General features: G+C 49.5%; 1 protein-coding gene across 19 annotated transcripts in view; it reads left to right on the top strand.

Annotated features, from left to right (window-relative positions):
* Camta1 (calmodulin binding transcription activator 1) overlaps positions 1-22,841 on the top strand; it is an 847,864-nt gene that overhangs the window by 270,876 nt on the left and 554,147 nt on the right. For 16 of the 19 annotated variants that reach the window (XR_010066428.1, XR_010066435.1, XR_010066434.1 and 13 more), the window contains one exon: positions 10,238-10,305. The exons of the other annotated variants lie outside the window; for them this stretch is intronic. Coding sequence is in view for 7 of the 16 variants with exons in the window: in XM_063288086.1 (XP_063144156.1) it covers positions 10,238-10,305 (68 nt within the window). In the remaining 9 variants the exon portion in view is untranslated. The remainder of the gene's footprint in view (positions 1-10,237; positions 10,306-22,841) is intronic. 19 annotated transcript variants of the gene reach the window in all.

Genomic DNA, 22,841 nt, shown 5'->3' with positions numbered 1-22,841 from the left:
GGCTCCCATCCCTTTCCTAGGCTGTCATCAGAGTCTCTCAGCCGTCACCCCCCTCTGCTACACCACCATCAAAGTGACATTCCAAAGCACGGCTCCTTCTGTCTCCCCTCCGCTTAAAAGCCTTCCCCAAACCCCTATACCTTTCTTCTGCTTAAAAGCCTTCCCCGACCCCTGGCTCTCGTGGTGGGGACCCCACTTGCCTGGCATTTCAATCGCTCCCCAGTCTGGGGCCTCTACACCCTCCTGCTTGGGTTCTGCTCATCTTCCCTAGACCCTGTCAACTCCGGCGACTGCATTTGCCGTCGTCTCCCTGAACGGATTCACTCTCTCGTTTCCTGAGCTTGCACGTGCTGTTTCCTGCCCCAAAGTCTGTCACCAGCTTGCCTGGCAGCCCCTCTGCACACTCCGGTGCTGTGTAAGTGCTCTCTCTCTGGCACAACCTTCTCCTCTTTTTCTCCTCAGCATGAGTTCATTGTTCACACCGCTAAGGGGACATCCTCACAGACCTTGCGCTTGACAAGACAGCCCTGGGCCGCACAGCCCTGTCTGTCTTCCCAGCTGCCTTTTCAAGGACCATCAGTCAGTTCTCTCGTACTGTTAGGACATGGTGTCCAGCACACAGTAGGCCTTCAATAATTCACCAACTAATCGTAGTGATGAATGGATGCATAACTGCGGTGGTGTGAGCACCTGTTTCTGAGTGTCTTTTCGGGGCCCATTGCTCCTCACCGACCGGCACTGGGAAGGCCACACGTGTGCTTCCCCGGGCCTGCACAACAGACGTCTGTGCGAGGCTTCCTTTTCGCAGAAGTCCAGGCTGTTAGACACAAACTCTGAGCGCATCGCTACCCTGGACGTCTCTCAGACACCCGTCTCCCGGAGGTCTTCGCTACCAGCATCATACAGTCTGAGTGGCGTGTTGGCACACCCCGTGCAGGAACAGAGAGTGAAAAACCTCCAGTCTGTGTGCTCCTTGCTTCTAACGGGTACCCACCATTTTGAGTTGGGTTGGTTTGACTTGGGGGGGGGGCGGGACCCAGGGTCTCCCATGCGGGCACGGGCCTGATCACCTCCATGGCCCAGGTGTTGATAAGAGGACAGGTCCACTGTGGATATAAGGGATGGAAACTCACCCCTTAAACAGGACCCTCTAGTACTGGACACCGGTGGGATCTGTGTCACGGAGAAGGTGGACCCAGCAGTTTTATTCAGGGTGACTTGCCACTGGGAAGGGGGTATAGAATGGTTATTTATTTAAATTAGGGCCAATTATTTTTGGTGAAGCGCAGTGAGTGGCAGATTCTGGGAAAGTTTTTCCGCACTGTAAACTTGTTGGCTAGAAGTCATTAATATGACAATCACACACCCCTAATAAAGTACATCGCACGGAGAGCTGGCACCACCGAAATGCCCAGAGGACGCGCCGTATGAGCCTTAAAACCAAGAGTATTGGAAACAAGATATTTTTACTTCACATTTGGGAGTAATATAATTGCATTTCGTGGCTCCAGCAGATGCTGGGGCCAGCTGCTAGGAGAGCACTGCCTTCTCCCCTCAGCGTCCGTCCTCACAGATAAAAACCCTTGTACAGCGCTCTCATAAAAACCAAACTTCTAAAATTACCCCTCGGTTGAAAGCCCATTTTCCTATGCAAAAGGTAGCTGAGACTGTGTAGACCACAGAGATGTCTTCATCACTGAGGCTCAGGAGAATATTGTATGAGCATATACCAACATGTATACAACACATGTGTCTACACGCATGCAAGCAGTTATGAACACAAGTATACACACAGCCTAAACACACACACACACACATACACATACCCAAACATACACATGAACATATACACCTCCCAACATACATAATATGTATGTGCCCAAATGCACATCAACATGTATATACATATATACACTCAGACATTCACATACATACGCACATCCAGGCATACACATGCCCCAGAGCATGCGTGCACGTGTGTGTACACACACACAGATGAGCAGACACATACATATACAAATATACACACATTATTCACACTCAAACATATCTACTGAAACATATATACACATACTTAAACATATGTACGTCTGTAAATATACACATTTACATGCATGTGAGTACAGTGGTACCTGTTTAATTTATTAAAGAAAGCACCACAGACTCCACAGATCTTTCCTTCCCTGACATTGAGCACGTGTCTGGAAGGTGGACTGAGGGGATTGTCAGGTGCCTGGGCAGAAGTTGTCTTTTTTTTTCTGAAAAGTGTATCTGGTGTGATTGTTGGAAGACAAGCTGTAGTCTCTGAGCTTGACTGTTCTGTGTCACTGGAGATAGACACCGTGTGTGTGTGTGTGTGTGTGTGTGTGTGTGTGTGTGTGTGTGTGTGTGCGCGCGCGCGCGCGCGCACGCACATGAATCTGTCCGGGCACTTGCCCATACTTGTCTTTGAGAAGGTGCCCCCTGGGGAGAGACCAAGCACCAATGAACTCAGAACATTCAGCTTCTCTGGGACTCCTATATTCCACCCCGGATGGCCTCTCACATCCCAGAGGAGCATCCCATGGCTCCTTCACTGTGAGGGAAACTGAGGTGACAGTGGCCACAAGGAAGTGTCTGCTGGTGGTGGCCCCTCTCTCCCACCCAGACTCCACCTGACTGCCAGAAGGTTCAGTCTGTCACAGGCTCCCACGGTGTCTATTTAGGGCCACCATCCTACATACCAGCCTTGTTTACCCCCCCACCCCACCCCACCCCCGAGCCCGGCTGAGGTGGGCTGGGAGTAGAAACACACGCCAGCTTTAGAAAGGAGTACAGAGAACAGGAGACAGCTCTACTGCTCTCTAAAATTAGGGAAGTGCTATTTTGAATACACTTGGCTTAAAATATAAAAACCTATTATTATAGTTCTCAAATATTTTTTTAACCTTAAAAAAAATGTAGCTCCTTGAAATTTCGAGACGACACATGGTGGCATACAGTGCCGCTTACTCACTGTTGGAGAGTGGGGCTCCCGTCCTGAGGGCGGGGCTCCCTTCCTGAGGGCGGGGCTCCCATCCTGAGGGCGGGGCTCCCTTCCTGAGGGCAGGTCTCCGGTCCTGAGGGAGGATCAGGAGCTGTTTTGGGGCTGCCCAGGCGGGCATTTCTATAGATCACCCTGCATGAGCATAGTGTTCCACAGCAATGGCCTACACGGCCCATCCTTGCCCCTTCCCCCTGTGCCAAGGGAGGCTCCAGTGTGTCTTCATTATGTGTAGAAGAGTTCTGCATCACCCCATGCAGTCTTCTACCTAATCAATAGTCACCTTTGCATCTCTGCAAGGACTCTCTGGCTGTGTAGGGACCCAGACTCGCCACACAGAGCTGGACAACAGAAAGTGCTATCATGTGCTGGGAGTCCTAGAGTACCACAGTCATTGTAGGGCACGTTCCTGCAGGCAAACATGGTGAGTTGGATGCAAGGTGGGACACGGCCATAGGCACCAAGCCAGATAGCAGTACCCTCTTACCCACAGGCCTCTAGTCCCCACTTCCCCCAATGGCTCACTGCCACCATGGGCTTTGAAATCTTCTCAATGCCCGGGCCATTGCTGACCCCCAATGATGGGTAGTGGGGTGATGTACTGTACTGTCCCATTCTGTACCCTCACCCTGTATGATAGTGCCCCTGGGGCAATCCCCCTGCCTTCCTGTTGGCAGGGACCCTTGCTGGTGTGAATCAGAGTCCACAAAACTGAATTCTGTCTCCCACGGGCTGCTGTCTCTGCCCTGGCCACACACGCTGTATTTTGGCAGCAGTTTTTCTATTTGAACATCCAAAGGACAAACTGAACATTTAAAATCTGCAAACTGGACAGTCTTTGTTTTGGAGCCTGCCGTGAATCCCTTCACCCTGACAGTGCGCCATCCTTCCTAGTGTCAATGCAGGATCTGGGATGACTGAGGATATAAGAGTAACAGGAAGCCGGCTGGTAGATGTGCCAAGATGGCCCTATCAGTCCGGGTCTGCTGTGTAGGCAGGGCAGGCTAGCATTTCCATCACCTAGCCACATCCAGCTGGATACATGCTCTTTCTTCTTACTCTTTAAAAAATAACTAGGATACAATGTAACTATACATTCTAGCGCAGTGGTTCTCAACCTTTCTAACATTGTAACTCTTTAATACACTTCCTCACGTTGTAGTGACCCCAGCCATAAAAGTATTTGCATTGCTACTTCATAACTGTAATTTTGCTACTGTTATGGGTTGTAATCTAAGTATCTATGTTTTCTGATGGTCTTAGATGACCCCTGTGAGAACCACTGCTCTGTAGCATTAGTGACACTTAGTGTCTTCCCAGTGGTGTTCAGCTGGCACTCCTGCTACTTCCTAACATCTATATCACCCCTAAAAGGAGACCCCACCATCTTTCACCAGTCACCCCTCAACCCCTCATCCTCCATCACCACAAATTTATTTTCTCTGCCAGTTGGTTGGGGTGTTCTGTGTATTTCCCTAGGGTCATTCTTCACATGTGACTGACCTATTATGAGCTTTCAGCTAGCATCATGCCTTCATTATGGTATGTCTGTGTTGTAGTCTCTGGAACATGTCTTCGTCCCCGCTCATGTTTCTTCTGTGAACCATTCATCCATCTACAGTCCGAGGGCCTCTGCCTCTTTCTAAGCTCTTCCCAACAATGCTGTAGTGAACATTTACGTCTGTACTTTATGATTGTAAAGAGTTAGCGATATGCCTCTCTCTCTCTCTCTCTCTCTCTCTCTCTCTCTCTCTCTGTGTGTGTGTGTGTGTGTGTGTGTGTGTGTGTGTGCGTGCATGCGTGCGTGCATGCGTGCGTGCGTGCATGCTGGTATGTTCTCACAACTGCTAGTGTCTATGGAGGCCTGACAAGGGCGTCAGAGTCCCTGTGCTGGAATGAGAGGCAGTCGTGAGCTCCCTGACATGGGTGCTGGGGACCAGACTCAGTTCCTCCCCAAGAGCAGTGCAGTCTTAGCCACTGAGCACCTCTTCATCCCTATGAGGGTTTGGTGCCTTGGTATGTGTCTCCATCTGCCCAGAGAGTTCCTTCGCTTTGAAAGGGCAGAGTCCAGCCACTGCCTGCCCATCTGGTGAGGAGGGGACAAACTCAGGCAAGAGCAATGGGCTAGTGAGACTGCAGCAGGAAGCTGGGATTAGACAGGTGACCCCGACACCTCCAGCATATCTGGAGACCAGCAACAGCATGTGACAGTGCCTGGTGTCAAGACAAGTCATCTTGACCATGCAGAGGGCGGATCATCATCTTGACCATGCAGAGGCCGGATCTGGGTGCAAGGATTTAGTTTTCTTGCTTAAAATAGCTGTATTAAGTGGGATGGGTGCTCTTCCAAGCTGTGTGGGAGGCGTCAGAGGTTGGGAGAAACACCTCACATATATACACATACAGATACACACATACACACACAGATACACACAGACACACACAGACATATACATACAGATACACAGATACACACATACACACAGTGACACACACACAGATACACACAGAGATACACACACAGATATACACACACAGATACACACAGAGATACACACACAGATATACACATACACAGATACACACAGCAATACACACACAGATACACACACACAGATACACACACACAGACACACACACAGATACACACACAGATACACACACACATATACACACACAGATACACACATAAAGATACACACACAGTGATACACACACAGATACACAGATACACACAGATACACACACAGTGATATACACACATACACATAGATACACACACAGACACACAGATACACACACAGATACACACACATTGATATATATACACAGACACACAGACATACACAGAAACACAGAGATAACACACAAACACACACACACACACACACACACACACACACACACACACACACACACCTCCCTTGTGGAAGAAGAGGGAGTAGCTAGCAGTCAAAGGAATTATGGAATGTGATTTCTTAGTCCCTTGCTTGTCTACACACTGGCTTTGTAGACCTGTGCAGACCCTTTGGCTCAGCAGTTGAAAACACTATGACCTTGCAGTAACAGGGCTCTAAAACTGCTCTGTGGCTGACATGTTTTTCCTTCCTCCTTGGTTGCGAGTTCAAGCCTTCTTATGCCCGGGCTGACACATAGTAGGTGCTCAGTCAGTGTCTTCACTGTAACAGGATCTGGAGAGGTTTTCCTCTTTGGGGGACAATAGCAATGGGAAACCCTGCCAAGCTGTGGTGCATGTGGGCGGAAGAATTTTTTGTGAAGGTCTGCAGGTCTGCAGGTCCACGGATCTGTGTGTCTGTGGGTCTGTCTGCGAGTTTGTGGACCTGTCTGTAGGTTTGTGGTCTTGTGGGTCCATGGGTCTATGGGTTTGTGGGTCTGTGGGTCTGTGGGCCTGTGGGTCCATGGGTCCGTGGGTCCGTGGGTCCATGGGTCCGTGGGTCCGTGGGTCTGCAGATCCGCAGGTTTGCAGGCCCGAGGGTCTGTGGGTCTATGGGTGACTGGATCTGTGGAGTAGAGTAAGAGATGCAAGGGTATTAGGATATACTGCACCCCATCTTCAGGGGCACTTGGAAGTGATTCTTGGCTAGGGCAGGGATCTGGGGTTTCTTGGTTGGGGTTTCTATTGCTGTGATAAAGCATCATAGCTATAAGCAACCTGAGGAGGAAAGGTTTTTCATTTCTCTTAAGGTTCCCTATCAAAGTCCATCACCTAGGGGCGTCACAGCAGGAACCTGGAGGCAGGAACTGAAGCAGAAGCCACAAAGGAATGAATGCTGCTGACTGACTCTCTCACTGTGGCTTGTGCTTTCTTATTGCCCTACAACTGGAACTGCACAGTGAGCCGGACCCTCTCACATCCATCAAGAAAATAGGTTTGCCCCATGGTCAACTTATGGGGTCAACCTATGTCCCTGCTGGGGACATTTTCTTACTTGAGGCTCCCTCATCCCAAATGACTCCAGCTTGTGTCAGGTTGACATAAAACTAGCCAGCACATGGGGTATCTAGACAGTATGGCAGGTTCTTCTGGAAACCAAGTCTGCTAAACTTATGGCAGAGAGCTGGTACCCAACATGTGGCTGACCATGTGTGTGGTGGCCATGGCCTGCCCTTAGCATCTTGTAAAACCGAATGGGATGCAATGTTTGCTTGAGAGGGCTGACACCGCAACTCTGCACTGTCACCCCAGTATTGCTAATCATTGTTAGTGTCAGTATGGAAGAGTTGGTGCAGGGGTAGAGGCTAGGGAGAGACGTCTCTAAGCCCAGCCTGGACTGTCTTGTCACCTGCTACAGCCTCGGGGACCCCTAGACACGTAGCCTACAACACGTATTACTTATCACGGAAGCTTTCATCCACGGACATACCACAGGTGTCTGTGATTTAAGAACTACCATTTTTATAAGTGCCCCTGGAGGTGATATTTTCCTCTGTGCAGAGGGCTCTGAGGTCTGGGTGGGTTAAGCCATGTGTTTAAGGTGGGGCAGCTGCTCTTCCACAGACTGGAGACCTAAGACCAGGTCTCTTTGCTTACAGTAGGTAGGCACTTTGCAATGATACCGAGCTGCTTTTCTGTGGCAACTCAGTTAATGAAATAACCATGAGTTAGTCCTGTAGCTTTTCGGGTCTTATATCAACTATCTCCAGTCACACACAGACACACACAGACACACACACACAGACACACACTCACAGACACACACACTCACACACAGACACACACAGACACACACACTCACACACACACACACACTCACACATACACCACTACACACAAAGACATGTATACATTTCACTTATGAATGCATATTTAATCACACAGTGTCCACCCTTCCCCCCTCTACCCCCACACACAACCATTCACCCAGTTATTCACACATCGGCCCACCCATCTATGTATCCATCTCCCAGCCCATCTATGTATCCATCTCCCTGCCCATCTATGTATCCATCTCCCTGCCCATCTATGTATCCATCTCCCTGCCCGTCCCTGCCCACTCATCTGCTCCTCCATCCACCTGTGCGTCTGGCCACCCACTACCCATCTAGTCATCTACCTTCCCATCCATCTACCCACCCACCTGTTCACATACCCATCTTCCCACTCATCCTGCATCTAATAGACACTTTCAGGATTCCCTCTGTGCCCCAGGACACCATTAAGTCCTGTGCATGTGTCATCGATGACATAGCCCTTACTCTTGCATGGCCCGGTGGGGATGCTACCTGAGTAAACAAGCAATTAGGACACACAGTGATGAATCCTGCACACCCAGGAAGGCGCTGTGGGAGAGTGGAGGATGAACAGCTAGAGAAGCAGGGCTGGCCTGGGCATGGGGTTATTGACCTATTTTGAGAGCCTAGGGAAGGATTTTTCCCAAGGAGAGGAAACAAATGTCAAAAGGTGCAGGGATTCATTCTTTCCTTAGCTAAAAATCAATGGATGGAACTTGGACAAAGAGTCAGTTGCCCCTGTCATTACTTGCTGCTTCCTGAGCTTTTTCTGTAGGATACAGTCTTCCAGGCCGTTGTGGCTTGGGCTCTTGTTTCCAATATGTGTGGCAGTGGACATTTACTATTGTAGTGGTTTGAATATGCTTGGCCTATTCAAGGCATTATTAGGGAGTGGCACTATTAGGAGGTGTGGCCTTGTTGGAATGGATGTGGCTTAGTTGTAGGAGGTATGGCCTTGTTGGAGTGGGTGTGGCCTTTGTTGGAAGAGGTGTGGCCTTGTTGGAAGAGGTATGGCTGTGTTGGAGGTGTGGCTTGTTGGAAGAGGCGTGGCCTTGTTGGAGGAAGTGTATTACTTTGCAGGTGGGCTTAGAGACCCTCCTCTTAGCTGCCTAGGAGACAGTTTCTCCTGACTGCCTTTGGATAAAGATGCAGAACTCTCACCTCCTTCTCCACCACCATGCCTGTCTGCATGCTGCCATGTTTCCTGTCATAATGCTAATGGACTGAACCTCTGAACCTGTAAGCCAGCCCCAATTGAATGTCCTTATAAGAGTTGCCTTGGTCATGGCATCTGTTCACAGTAGTAAAACCCTAATTAAGACGACTATGATCACACACGTCTCCACGGTGTGGCAGATCCTATTTCCACCGTAACTGACCCCTGTCTCTTCTTTCTCCCTGAAGGGGATGAGGACCATTGTTGGCACAGGGGTCAGATCCACTATGTCCAAGATCGAGATGTTCCTGGCCTCTGGGCAGACAGCCTGCTCTACTCTGAGAGGCTTGGAGCAGCACTGGCTGCAGCAGGAGCTGAAAGGGAGCTCCACCCCCATGCTCTGCATTTCCTTGACAGTCCACAGCAGCAATCTCTGTGTCACATTGCCACCAAGATCAAGGGAAATGTGTACCAACCCAACCTTAATTAACTCACAATCCCAGCCAATTTCATGTTAGCAGATCTGTTTGGATCTGGAAGTAATGGGCCATGTCATGCCTAAGAGATGGGGCAATGACTTACGCTAGTGACTCTCTCTGGCTTCTTGTAGGAATTATTAATAAATCAGCATTTCTATCTGTGATGATGTTGTTGTCTTTATAAATATTTAATTTACCTTCAGGTGCCCACATTTTCTCAGTCTTTGCCTGAAACTCAGCTGACTTGGCTCTTCTCTGAGACTCTGCCCAATAGATCAAGTTAACAGTGGGAAAGGTGTTTCTCTCTCTCTCTCTCTCTCTCTCTCTCTCTCTCCCCCCCCCCCCGTCTGTCTGTCTCTGTCTCTATGTCTCTCTGTGATTTGGCTCCAGGGTGGGGGTTGGGGGTCAAGCTGAGAGGACGCACCTCTTTGGTGAGGAAGCTGGAAGATGTCCTGTTTCAGAGACACGGAGTGTACATGGAGCCCTGTCGTTGGCATGTGCTTCCCTCCCTCCGATGAATGGCATTTGGGACCTCAAAGGTTTCTGATGTTTTCTTTCCACAGAGAAATATTTTTGTCCTTGCCACTGACTCCTCCTTTGAAACCCAGGCTTTGATGGTGATTGTGTGGCTGGTTGAGTGGAAAGGAGTCAGAGAATCAAAAGAGAAGCTGAGTCCCGGTCAACGTTTTTCTAGAAATGTCCGAGTTGCAGCCTGGCCAAGATGCACAGCAGCCGGGGGTGGGGAAAATAACAACTTTTTTCCCTTCTGCTTCTCAGGGTCCAACATGAGCTAATTGTTATCATTGTCTTCTTATTTTTCTGTTTCAGGAAATTGCGGCTTATTTAATAACATTTGAGAAACATGAAGAATGGCTAACCACATCCCCTAAGACAAGGTAATGTCCCAGCCATCACAGTTTTCCAACTCTATACGGTGAGAACAGATGATTGATTTTTGTGGATTACCAGATCTAGCCACTCAATGCAGGGTAACGAGTTGACAGGGCCATGTTGTGCTCAACGGCCTGTGAAGGGGAGCGCTCATTAATTGGTCCAAGACTCGGGCAGCGAATGCAATGAGAAGTCTTAGATGCTGGGCAACAGCTGTCGGGGCTTTTCACAGGATGGCTCTGGGCCTCAGCCAGGCACTCAGAAACTTATCAGACAGGTGCAGGGCAGGGGACAGTTCCTTTCTGGGCAAGTGCCCACCTGCCATCAATAGCATATACTTTTTGAGAAGGGAAAGTAAGTTAACTGCTGCCTGGACCTCAGTGTGTTTTATACATCAATAAAGCCGGGTTGCCCCCGATTGCAGGGAGGGAGATCTCCCAAATCAGAAGCAATGGCTAAATATTATGCAGTAAATGCCCTTGAAGTCACTAACTGCCACAAACACTTAACTTCTCTTGCCCCCCTGGGACTGGACAGAATTGGTGAGAACGGTAGCTGACCCGTGTCCTGTGCATGGAAATGATGTGATTACAGGCAAGAGGTAGCGAGCCTGGGATTCAGGGCTCATTTTAAAGACAACTTCTCATTCCTCGTGCGACTCTTTTACGTTTTTATTTTTTGATATGTTTCGCCCTAAACCGTCGGAGATTTGCAGCCACTCTCTTCCAATTGCTACGACGTTTCTATTAGCAGTGACAGGGCCAGGTGCTCAGGTTATCTGGAAGGTAGCCTGCAGCGCTCTGACTGCAGGGCTGAGTCTAAGAAGTGGAATTCTCAGTCTGCTAGCGACACGTGGACAAGGACAAAAGTCTTCAGCATTGTCAGCTGGAACCAGAATTAGGACAAGGTGCATTCTGTGCACCCTTGGTCCTCATGTGGTCCATCCCGAGCTATGGATGAATGAGTTCTGACTTTTAGACCGTTCCCTCCTGTGACCGGTGTAGTCATTCATTTTCTTGTTGCTGGGACAAAGCGCCTGCCTAAAACCAACTTAAGAAAGCGAAGGCTTATTTTGGCTTATTTTGAGGTTAGATAGTTCATCCGAGCAAGGCAGGCATGGCGGCCGGAGGGAGGGTGAAGCGGTTGGGCCACAATGAGTCTGTAGTTGGGATGCAGAGAAAGATGAAAACTGCCGTTCAGCTCACTTCTTATTAAAGTCCAGGATTCCAGCCTTTGGGATGGTATGGCCCGCAGTTAAGGCTTGTCTTCTCTCTGCAATTAATTTATCATAGGAACTGCTAAGAAGCACACACATAGCTTTTTCTTAGGTGATTCTAGATTCTGTCAGGTTACTAATATTGGTCATTATGCTTGGATTCAAGAATCCAAGTTGAAGGAAAGGATTTATGAGCCTGGGTGAAGTCCTCTAGAACGTGGTGGGTTTTAAGCACGTACGCACACAAGCGCGCAAGCGCACACACGCGCCGCGCATGCGCGCTGTGACTACCGTGCTTTAGAATGTTGCATGCTTGCTATGACCACATTGTAAGGCAGGAGGTCTCTCTCACATTTAAGTCCAGGAATTTGCGGATCGATAGAGAGGAGGATTTATCTTCTGGTCACACTGAACTCGGTGACGTTTTGGAGTATAATGGATCAAGAGACTTCTTATCATGAGGAACAGGGGATAAGCGGGCAGGAGATGGAATGGGGGTTCCATTCTGGCTTGGATCTTGTCATTCATAGCATTGTGACAACTGTATGAAAATCGTAGACTCCTTAAAAAGCGCCACATTGCCCCTTCCGTCTTTCCTTCCTTCCCTCATTCCCTTCCATGCCTCCCCTCCCCTCTCCTTCCTCAGATACGCAAGGGTTAGGATTACAGGTGTGCACCACTATGCCCGGCCTCCCCACCAACCCACTTTCTTCTTTATTAGAAGTAGAGCTCCTATCCAGTCTGTCTTCCCTCAAGAGCATCACAGGGGACATAACATCTGTGACCTGCTTCGCAGGTGTGAATGTCCGTGTCCTTCACAGGCGGAGGCGGTCACCATTCTTGCCTGTGAGCAACGTCCCCCAGTCTGCTGGAGGCCTGGACCTTGGAGGCATCAGGCATCGTGTGGATTTCCTTCAGGCTCTGGGGGTCTGAACTTCTTTCCTCCAGGTAGCGAGAACACGGGGACTCCTGTTCCATTCTCATGCACGCTCTGTGTTTACGCTCGAAAGCCTCTGGTCCCAGGAGAAGGACAAGTTGCCCGGTTGTTCAAGGACCTTCCTAAATTAGTTGTTGAGCTTGGATCCCCCTCCTCCATTTCCAGTATTGAAATTAATTGGTGCGGTTAACTGCTGAGTCCCTGCAAGCCAGCCTCCTGGTATTAGGGAATTAATGGTACCAATACTCTGCTGAATGGGAAGGCAATACAAGTTCTGTTTGCAGCTACTGTTAATTTCATTTTAGGAAAATTAATAAGAATGAATTGCACCGTTGACATTTATAGAGTTGCTAATAAAATGATACATTGTTTGTGTGGAAGAATCCTTATTAAATTAATTGCTGTAATCAGTCCACATATAGATGTTGGTATAGGAACTGCCGAGGGACCCACGTCTGTCTCTGAGGCTCGCTGGGGGCACTAGGGACAGACATCGCCCTTGCTTAGATCAGATCTCAACCCAATTACAGAGAAGGCCCCGGAAGCCCCTTCCACCTGTTCGTAATGAGGTGTGTTTCGAGGATGCTCCCAGGCCTGAGGGTCTCAGGGTGGCAGTGCGGCCACTATAGGGCTCAGTGAGGAATGCTCAAACGGCCCGTATGAGTATGTGTTGAAAGGGGCTGGGATCTGAAGCCTGAAGACTTAACCTTGGGGCCACCTTTATTTGGCTCTTGCTGTGCGTTCAGTGGGATCTTGATATCATTTGAAGACTGTGGAGCCTCCACCCTCCCCACCCTAGATTCATGGCCTTGAGTAGAGTCCTCTCTCCATCTAGAGCTTTCTCCTCCCTCCTCCTTCAGCCTTTAGTTTGGGTGTCCCCTTCCTCTGTGTGGTCTCTTTCGAATACCACCCACACCCATGCAGCAAGGCCCATTGCCTCGTCCTGGTGCTTGGTGGCGTTTCACAGTTTTTCACCCATGTACGAACAGAGGTTTTCTTAGTTGCCTTTGTTCTTGGTTAACCCACATGCCTGGCTCATCCCCTCCATGTACACAGTGAGATGAACAGGAAGGGTGAGAAGTGGAGCTCTGGGTGCCGCAAAGCAGGAGCCCTGGACTCACTCCATCTCATTCTTCCTGCACACATCAAGCCTCAGGACTGGCCAGTACGCCAGCTCTGCGCTGTTCATCATTGGCTCTGGATTCGGCGCTGTGTTTCAAAATTTATACCATGGCTGAGGAGACGCTCAGAGGTGAAGAGAGCTTCCTGTTCTTCCACAGGATGCAAGTTTGGTTTTCAGCACCCATGTTGGGTTAACTCACAACCACCTGTAATTCTAGCTCCAGAGGATCTGACATCCTGTGTCTCTCTCTGTCTCTGTCTCTCTGTCTCTGTCTCTCTCTGTCTCTCTCTGTCTCTGTCTGTCTTTGTCTCTGTCTCTCTGTCTCTCTCTGTGTCTCTCTCTGTCTCTGTCTCTCTCTGTCTCTGTCTCTGTCTCTCTGTCTCTCTCTGTGTCTCTCTGTCTCTGTCTCTGTCTGTCTTTGTCTCTGTCTCTCTGTCTCTCTCTCTGTGTGTCTCTGTCTCTCTGTCTCTCTGTCTCTCTCTCTCTCTCACACACACACACACACACACACACACACACACGCACACACACACACTTATACACAAGTCTTAAAACCTGTACCACAGCTCTGGCAGGCTGCAAGACTACAGGACTTCCCAGGCTTAATGGCATGAGACCTGGGATTTGAACCCAAGAAGTATAGCTCTCCGTCTCCTCTTGACATAGCTCAGGTGGGAGAGAGCAAGGAAACAGCCAGGGAAATTGTTCTACCATTTCTCAGCAGCAGCTGGCAGAGGTAGGTGCCAGTTAGGGCCTCCCTCTGTGGGCCAGTGTGGCTTGACTGTGCCAGCCAGGTGGGCCTCCCGAGTGTTTCTTGGGATGGATCCCCCCATTCCCACTCTGGAGTGAAGGCAGTGCACAACCAGCATGGTGGGAACCCCTGCACAGCATTGGGTGCAGAATACAGCTGAGCAGAACATGATCTAGAAACCCTGATAATTTATTTCCCATTCCCTGGGAAGCCTACAGCCTTCCCTGTGAGCCAGGATGGGCGAGACTTAAGACCCAAGTGAGAGCTGTCTCTTCCCAGGGACCCTTTTAATGCTGGGAGGAGAGGGATGGAAAACTCCATCCGTTACCTAATTAATTAATTGGATTGATATAGATAGCACCTTCACGCCGACACAGAGGGGCCGAGTAATAGAATTTTCCTATAATGGACACTAAATGCTTTTGGTCAGTAAGCAGTAAAACTCTGAACCGGAAGACAGAAGGCAGGTGATGAGGGAGGCAGCCAGCAGCAGGAGAATGTGGAGGTCCTGGGGTACCTCTTATGCTTTCAGATTCTTTTCACCTCAGAGCCCGCTCTTCCTCACCCGTAACGATGGGCGGACATTTTGTCTTGGATGAACTTCCTCACTGACAGGAACCTCTCTGGTGGGCCCGATGTCATCTCGTTACTTCGGCTTTCCTCCGCCTCTTTCCCCAAGTCACACCCAGGTTTGCATCATCTGATGTCTCAGGTTCTCCCAAGAGCTGCTTCATTTTCAGACGCCAAGCTCAGTCCTGCTCTTCCCCGTGGCTCTGCTTCAGTCCCCTGACTCTGACTGGTCACTCTGTGGGTCTCTGTTGTGAGCTTATATTCCCCTCTGCGTTCTGAAGGCTCAGAGCTCCCCGCTCTCACCGTGTGCGGGGCGCTGAGATCTCTCCTTCGTGCTCCTGCTCACGGCTGTACGCCTCTGACGACTTTCCTATCAGCCTTGTCTTACATCGGATCCTGCTTGAGAGCCTTAGAGACTTCGGGAGACAGGATTCTTATTCACTAGGGTCCTCTCCCAGTCGCAACATGCCCTACTCAGTCTATACCCTTGCCTGCCCACCTCCAAGCGCCCGCTGTGATTAGATTAGGCTACACCGTCCCCCATCTTCTTCCTCATCGCCCTCTTTGCCTTTACCATGCTTCAAGCCAAACGAGGCTGTCACTTGTCGGACATCTTCCCTGGGTCTGCGAGTGCTCCAAGCCCACCTTCTTACTAGCTTCCTAAGATCCCCTTTGTTTATGTCAGTCTGTCCAGAGTTGTAAGTCTGCCTCCTAGTGGGAAGGCAAGGTCCCAAGGGCAATGCCAGGCTGCCTCTTCTGTTCCCTAACAGCTTGGTACTGAAGCATCACTTTGACGGGGCGTGCAGTGGGTACAGCTGTTACAGTGCATGGGGTGTGGCTTGGAGGAGGAGACCTGGTCATCGGGGCCTCAGGGTGGGGTCGTTCTGCGAGCAGAGGGTTTGGGGGCCTGACAGGTCCTGTGAAGTTGGTGTAGCTTGCTTAATACCAGTGTAAATGACAGAGAGATGGCCCACCTGAAACCTTTGAGCACCAGATCTTTAGGTTGAATAGTGATGACTCATTCCTGGTGACAGTGCCCAAGTGACCAGACAGAATGATAAAAGCAACACAAACTCCACCGGGGTGCTCCAAACGTCCCAGAGCAGGTGAGGTGCAGAGCTCACCAGACTAGCTACGACACATACCTGAGTGACAGGGCCAGGTACAAAGGGACAAACGCTGCACAGTTCCTCTTGCATCAGGCTTCTGGGTCAAACAGGGAGCAATGGAAAATGGCTGATTTACTTAGTCGGGGGCTAAGAGAAAAAAAATCTGTTGGAGATGGACTGGAGTGACATCTGTATATGGTGTGACAATGCTTGAAGCTGCTGTGTGCCTTGAGACCGCTAAGCTGGTCACTCTTTGTGTTGCCCATGAAATTTGATGTTGCCCCGATGGCTCTTCCTCAGTATCTGATGAGCAAGGTGGGTGGGACTGGAGCTGTTTCTGTGTGTGCTGGGAGAGCGGTGGGCGTTGCCAGTGGGGAAGGCATTCTCTTACCCCAGTATTGTGTAAGCAACTGTTTAGCCACATCAGACAGGTCACCGAGGACAGACCAATGCAACAACCCAACCCTGCTCTAGCTTTATGAACCGAGGAATATATGGGGTTACTTACAGGAGTATGTCTGACTCAGAGCCAGCTGCACTGCTGGTGTATAGATGACCCTCACAAAAATAACGTCCCTGGATCTCTGAGTGGCTTGCAGGCCGGCTGTCTTGGGGAGGCTCCCCTCGCCCCAGTAATTGCTACTGCTTATGTAATCCCATGAGTCTTGTAACTTTTAGGATTCTCCTAAGCCTTGTGAGTTTTATTTCCTGAGACTTGTATGTTTCCTTCACTTCCTGAGTCTCTGGAGTCTCCCCCTTCCCTTCCCCCAGGGAATGTTTCAATTCTTATTGAATTGAATACAACAGCATGTCAGTTCAGGGATTCTCTTCAACCTTGAGTGGAAAAACATTCCTTCCAACATGGTGGTCTTTGTGCTGCACTGGAATGGAGACCTGCTTATGTGTGCTATGTCACAGGCATCGGGATTCATTCCTCATATGCGAATGAACAAGTACAAAATACACCACTGTTAGCAAAGCAGCAGGTGTGGCACCAAGGAGTGTGTGTGCTGGGGGCCTTTCAGGGAGCCCCCTCACTGCCTGAGGAATCTGCCCTCTCGGGTTGAGGCATTAGCTGTGACCCAGATCCTGATAAATTATCTGGTGGCTTGCCATGGTGCTGGGGAGCTCTCTAAGTTCTGTGTGGGAGTGGGTCTCTCCCAGATCCCCGTTCTTTATTTGGAATTATGGTATGCTTAATGGGGAGACAACATGGAACCCAGCCCCTAGAAACTCCATCAAGGTCTACTGAAGTGGCCAGGACAGAGGCAGTCTCCAGCTGCCCAGCAGGGAAGGTCACCACCTACACGGGCTCTGTCAGAAGACAGAGCTTCCTGTGCTCTCAGTTGTACCTCACCGCATTGTGGATTTGGTAGCACTGATTATGTATGCGTGTTTGTGTATGCATATTTATTTATGTATGTGTATCTATATGCGTGTGCATATGTGTGTATGTATGTGTTTTTGTGTGTGGGTTTATGTATGTATATTTGTGTATGGATGTGTATCTATGTGTATGTATGAATATGTGTTATGTGTATCTATGTATGTATATGTGTGTATCTATGTATATGTATGTATATTTGTATATGCATGCGTATCTATGTTTGTGTATGTATGTGTGTGTATGTGTGTATATCTGTGTATGTGTGTCTTAGTCAGGGTTCCTATTCCTGCACAAACATCATGACCAAGGAGCAAGTTGGGGAGGAAAGGGTTTACTCAGCTTACACTTCCACATTGCTGTTCATCACCAAAGGAAGTCAGGACTGGAACTCACACAGGGCAGGAAGCAGGAGCTGATGCAGAGGCCATGGAGGGATGTTACTTACTGGCTTGCTTCCCCTGGCTTCCTCAGCTTGCTCTCTTATAGAACCCAGGACCACCAGCCCATGGATGGCACCACCCACCATGGGCTGGGTCCTACCCTTGATCATTAATTGAGAAAATGCCTTACAGCTGGGTCTCATGAAGGCATTTCTACAACAAAAGCTCCTTTTTCTGTGATAACTCCAGCTCGTGTCACGTTGACACACAAAACTAGCCAGTACAATGTGTGTGTATATGTGTCTACGTATGTGTTCATGTGTGGGTATAAATATGCATGTGGATGTTTATCTCTGTATGTGTGTATGTGTGTGTATGAATGTGTATATGTATGTGTCTATATGTGTATGTATGTGTTTATATGTGGGTATATATGTGTATATGTATGTATATGTATGTATGTATGTGTTTATGTGTGGGTATATATGTGTGTGTTTATGTATGTATATGTGTGTATGTGTGTATGTATGTGTGTGTATGTTTGTATAGCTGTGTATATGTGTGGGTATATATGTGTGTACATGTTTATGTATGTATTATGTATGTATGTCTGTGTATGTATATGTGTATATGTATGTTTATGTATGTGTGTTTTATGAGTGCTCTTGGTGTGAGTGCTGACTATTGGCCTCATCACATCTTTTTCCTTGGAGTCAGATCCCGTCTCTAGTGCCTGCTGCAGACATTGATGGCCACATATATAGCCTGCTGGGGTCAGACCATGGCTAGCTTCCGGCTCCTGTTGTCCATGCTCCTCCATTATCTTAGGTGTCTTTAAATGTGTGAGCACATATGTCAGAAGTTCTAGGCTGCTGCTGAGGAGAACCAGCCTCCTGCCTGCCCACTCCTGTTTCTCCGGGTAGATACTTCTTCCCCTCCTGGTCCCGAGTCTTACCTCCAGACTTCAACCTATGTGTTCTCCTCTCTTCTGGTGGCTTGCCATTAACTTCTGACTATCTCATATGCTCTGGGAGTACAGCTCTCTTACTGTGCTAGTGGGTGGCCTGCCCTCCCCAGGGTGTGCTTCTTGACGGGGATGGTGCCCAACTCTTAGTTCCCTCACTCAAGCTGTGCTGTTGCCTGGAGTTCATTTCCAGGAAGCAGAAGGTGCCCCAGACTCCAGCATCTTCCTCGAGGGCTGTAGGAGCTACGATGTGTGTGAAGATGTAAGAGGGGCTTATCAAACTCCATTGCTGTAGCTTCCTTAGTACATTTAGTGGCAGAGCCCACCTAGCCTCGGCAGAAGGATATGGTTTGGCCACTCCCTGGACCTACATTTTGGGGTTCAGGAAGCAGCTGTGGTAATTTCAAGACCACACGTGGTCATGTAAGCTGGAGGTGACATCTTGTGCCTTTGCACCTTCACACGGGTGTGACCGCGTCTTTCTTGGGTTGTACTTGGATGGATGTCATATGTATGTGACATTACTCACGTGATGCTGCCTTCTGGCAGTGAGGACTGGTTCTGAGAGTTAGCAAAGCTCCAGTGTGCTCACACAAGCCCCGGGACCCTGGCCTGCCCTGCTGGGGACCACAGACTGCTCTGGGCTGCCTTTGTTGCCTGTCAGACTCTTCTTAGCATCTTTGCTCCGTCCTGTGCTGGAGAATTAAGGTTGTCTAGTGTCTCTGCAGTGTGCCCGCACTGGCATCTGTCATGTGTCCCTGGCCAGTGATGATATTGCTGCCCGGTGCGGGGAGGTGGCCTGGCCTTTGGGCTCACTGCATGGCAAAGTAGGAAAGCCTGTCTCCACACGAACCCTTGGCAATCTCTCGGTGTCCATGTGGTGAGTAATTACCAAAGGTCTGGATGTCCTGGTAGTGTGGTCCCCGTCCTCCCCTTTGGCCAGGAGGTTTTCTGGCTCTGCTATTCTTAGCTTTCTCACAGTGTTTTTGTTACGGGGCTACGGAGTGCAAGCTGAATAAAACAAAGGGCAGAACTCACTCCTGATCCTCCAGCCCAGCTGCACGTGCCCATCCCGCCATGAGTGTCACAGGAGCGTGTGTCCTGCACACATGTGGACATCCTCTTACGTGCACATGCAGAAAAACACAGCACATGGGCACACACAGCTTTCTGATTCGTATGTGCCAGATATATGCAAACATGGATGTCCACACTCCACAGTATAACACAACATGTGCACACACATTTGCACCAGTATCCAATATCCGATGTGTATACACAGTGCACATATGCATACATCGAGGCACGTACAGACACGAGTCCACAAACATGCACAAACAGCATAATATGCATACACACCCAAAACATATGTGCATATGTGCAGACATGAGCCCAGTTACCCAATACACGCTCATACACAGTACACACGTGCTTAAGTATGTACAGCCATGATTACACAGACATGCATACATTCCAAGTATATAACACATATGCATACATATACATATATAAGCACAAACACACAGTTTCCAATACATACATATGCACAGCACACATGAATATACACATTCACAAATATGTGACATACATGCATATATGCATGAGGACATTTACACGCTTGTGCACGTGTCTGTGTGTTTCCTGGAGGAAACAAAGTCTGCAGGGCAGGGAACTGGCCACAGCTTCTGGAAGGCTCGCTCCAGCTTCCCAGCACCCTCCTGCCTGTGATCCGTAGGAGTTTCCGGGCTGGGTTGTTTTCCTTTTGGCGCTAAGTAGGAACAGCCCTGGGCTGTGGTGGAACTGAGTGTGTATGTGAAACGGCAGCTGGTGCCCAGACTGAGGTATCAGTTCTGAGAGCCCGCTGCCAGCCTAGGCAGAGTTGTAGAGCAAGGCAAACTTGGAGGAGTGAAAACAGATGAGTCGTTTCGTTTCTTAAGCCTGCGGTGTGAAAATGCCAGCCTTGAACGTGTCACATAAGATCCAGCCCTCTGCCTCCGCTGACACGGAATCCCATGATGCATTCAACCAACGGTCACTGGGGGAGCTGTCCTCTGCTCCTGAGCTGGACAGAGTTCTGTCTGAGGGAAGAGGCATCACCTTCATCCTCGATTAAAAATGGGCCCCTTTCTTCCAGAACTGCAGGAATTCACATCCCCACCTCGGGTGGCTGGCTGTTGGCTGGCGTCCACTCTGTCGTGTCAGACAGTTCTCTGAGCAGCTATGCTGTGCGCTGCGCTGGGCATTGGGATGGAACAGTGGATAAGCTAGAATGACTTCTAAGAAGTGGGATGCTGAGAGAGAGAGAGAGAGAGCGAGCGCACAGGGCGGGGCTACCCCCTACTCCCAGCCCCCAATCAGGGTGACTGGCAGATGGGAGTGACGGCCAAGCCACCATCCTGAGGCTGGGCTTGGGTACAACTTGCCTGGAAGTGCACGTGTGAGCTTGAGGGGACAGATTATCACTGGTCACGGCTGTGTAGCCCACACAGAGCCACAGTAAGAAATAGTCTGATGGTAGCAGTGGAAGGGATGCATGGGGTCTGGGGATGCAGGGTGGGAGGTGCGGGTTGAGAGGGTAGAAAGTGGGGTGCGTAGGCTCCCAGCGGAGAGTCTGACTGGAGCGATTCAATAAGTGGCTGTTGGGTATGGGGACATGGCTCAGTCAGTAAAGCCCCTTCTGAACAAGCACAAGGACCTAACTTTGAATCCCAACACCCATGTAAAAGTTGGCCATGGTGGCAAACACCTGCCACCCAAGGGCTTGGGAGGTAGAGACAGGAGAACTCCTGGGGCTCACTGGTCAGTGATTCTAGCTGAATTAGCAAGACCCAGGTTCAGAGAGACCTTGTCTCAAAAACTATGGTGGAAAGAGATAGAGGAAGATACCCAAGAGAATCAACCTCTGGTCCCCCCACAGTCTCCCACATATGCTCGTGCACCCACATGCCTATACACACATAGTCACATGAACACATACATGGACCCCCCCCACAGAGAGAGAGAGAGAGAGAGAGAGAGAGAGAGAGAGAGAGAGAGAGAGGAGGTAGAAGCAGAGAAACCTAGGCATTCATGGTAGATAAGAAGACAGAGGTACACTGTCTTCTTGGTGTGTGGGAGATGGTGTGGTCTCACCTAAGGAAGGACCAGGAGCATGGAGGGACCGGCATGCAGGGGCTCAGGTGTCATACCTGCCAACACTGTCACTTTGCCTTCCCTGACCCCGGAAACCCACACCTCCCCTCCTCTCTGCGTGCATCTCTCCTCATCAAGTGGGTATCCTGAGTGATGCCCACGGCTGAGGTGCCCACCCCACACTGTGGACCTAGCCGGCCGAGACAGCCTTCTCTCCTGGGTCCTATGCTGGGTGTGTTGCCACTGATGGATGCTGCGATGGACAACAGAGAGAACGTCTGGGAGAATTGTTCTGGAAGACTCTGAGCATTTCCTTCTTTTGGCTGTGGTGCAGAATCCCAAGGTGGGGGGATAAGATCTCTCCATTCCCTTTATGAGTAAGCAGTCTGGGTCGGCAGCTAAAAGATGCTGGCCTTAGCTCCACAGCCCATCCGTGTCTGCTGGGATTTCCCCGTAGCTCCGCTGTTTCTCTAGGGCCTAATTTCCTAAGCTGGTGCCAGAGGGTCCATGAGGATCCGTATGAGTTTCTCAGTTTATTAATTTTTGCATTAAATAATTAATAGTAAAGTTAATTGATGAATTATTCAATTTTCAGGTAAAATGGAATGATAAATATTCATAACTTATTTTATTAAGGGAATTTTCATTTCCTATGTCATTAAATCTAGATTAACGAAGGCTGATTTTAAATGAGCATTGAAAACAATTGTGCTTTGGAATTAATTTACTAAGTTAAGGTCATTGTGTTGTGAGTTCACCCCTGCCAGAAAGTTCGGACTCTTTCCTCTGGAGAACAGTCTGTTTCACAGAAATCATGGGACCTTTGCTTTGGAAAATTTCACCAGGTTTCTGGGAGCTTCCCCAGACCAGGACCCACATTGAGGTACCCAGGATGAGGGGGAGTCATGTGACAGGCAGAGATGGGGTTCCTCCTGCCTTCCTCAGTCTCAGCTGTTTGTTACAGATAGAAGC

The sequence above is a fragment of the Rattus norvegicus genome, chromosome 5, assembly GCF_036323735.1.
Source record: "Rattus norvegicus strain BN/NHsdMcwi chromosome 5, GRCr8, whole genome shotgun sequence".
Lineage (NCBI taxonomy): Eukaryota > Metazoa > Chordata > Mammalia > Rodentia > Muridae > Rattus > Rattus norvegicus.
Note: the sequence above shows the minus strand (reverse complement) of the source record. Positions and strands in the feature narration are given on the sequence as shown.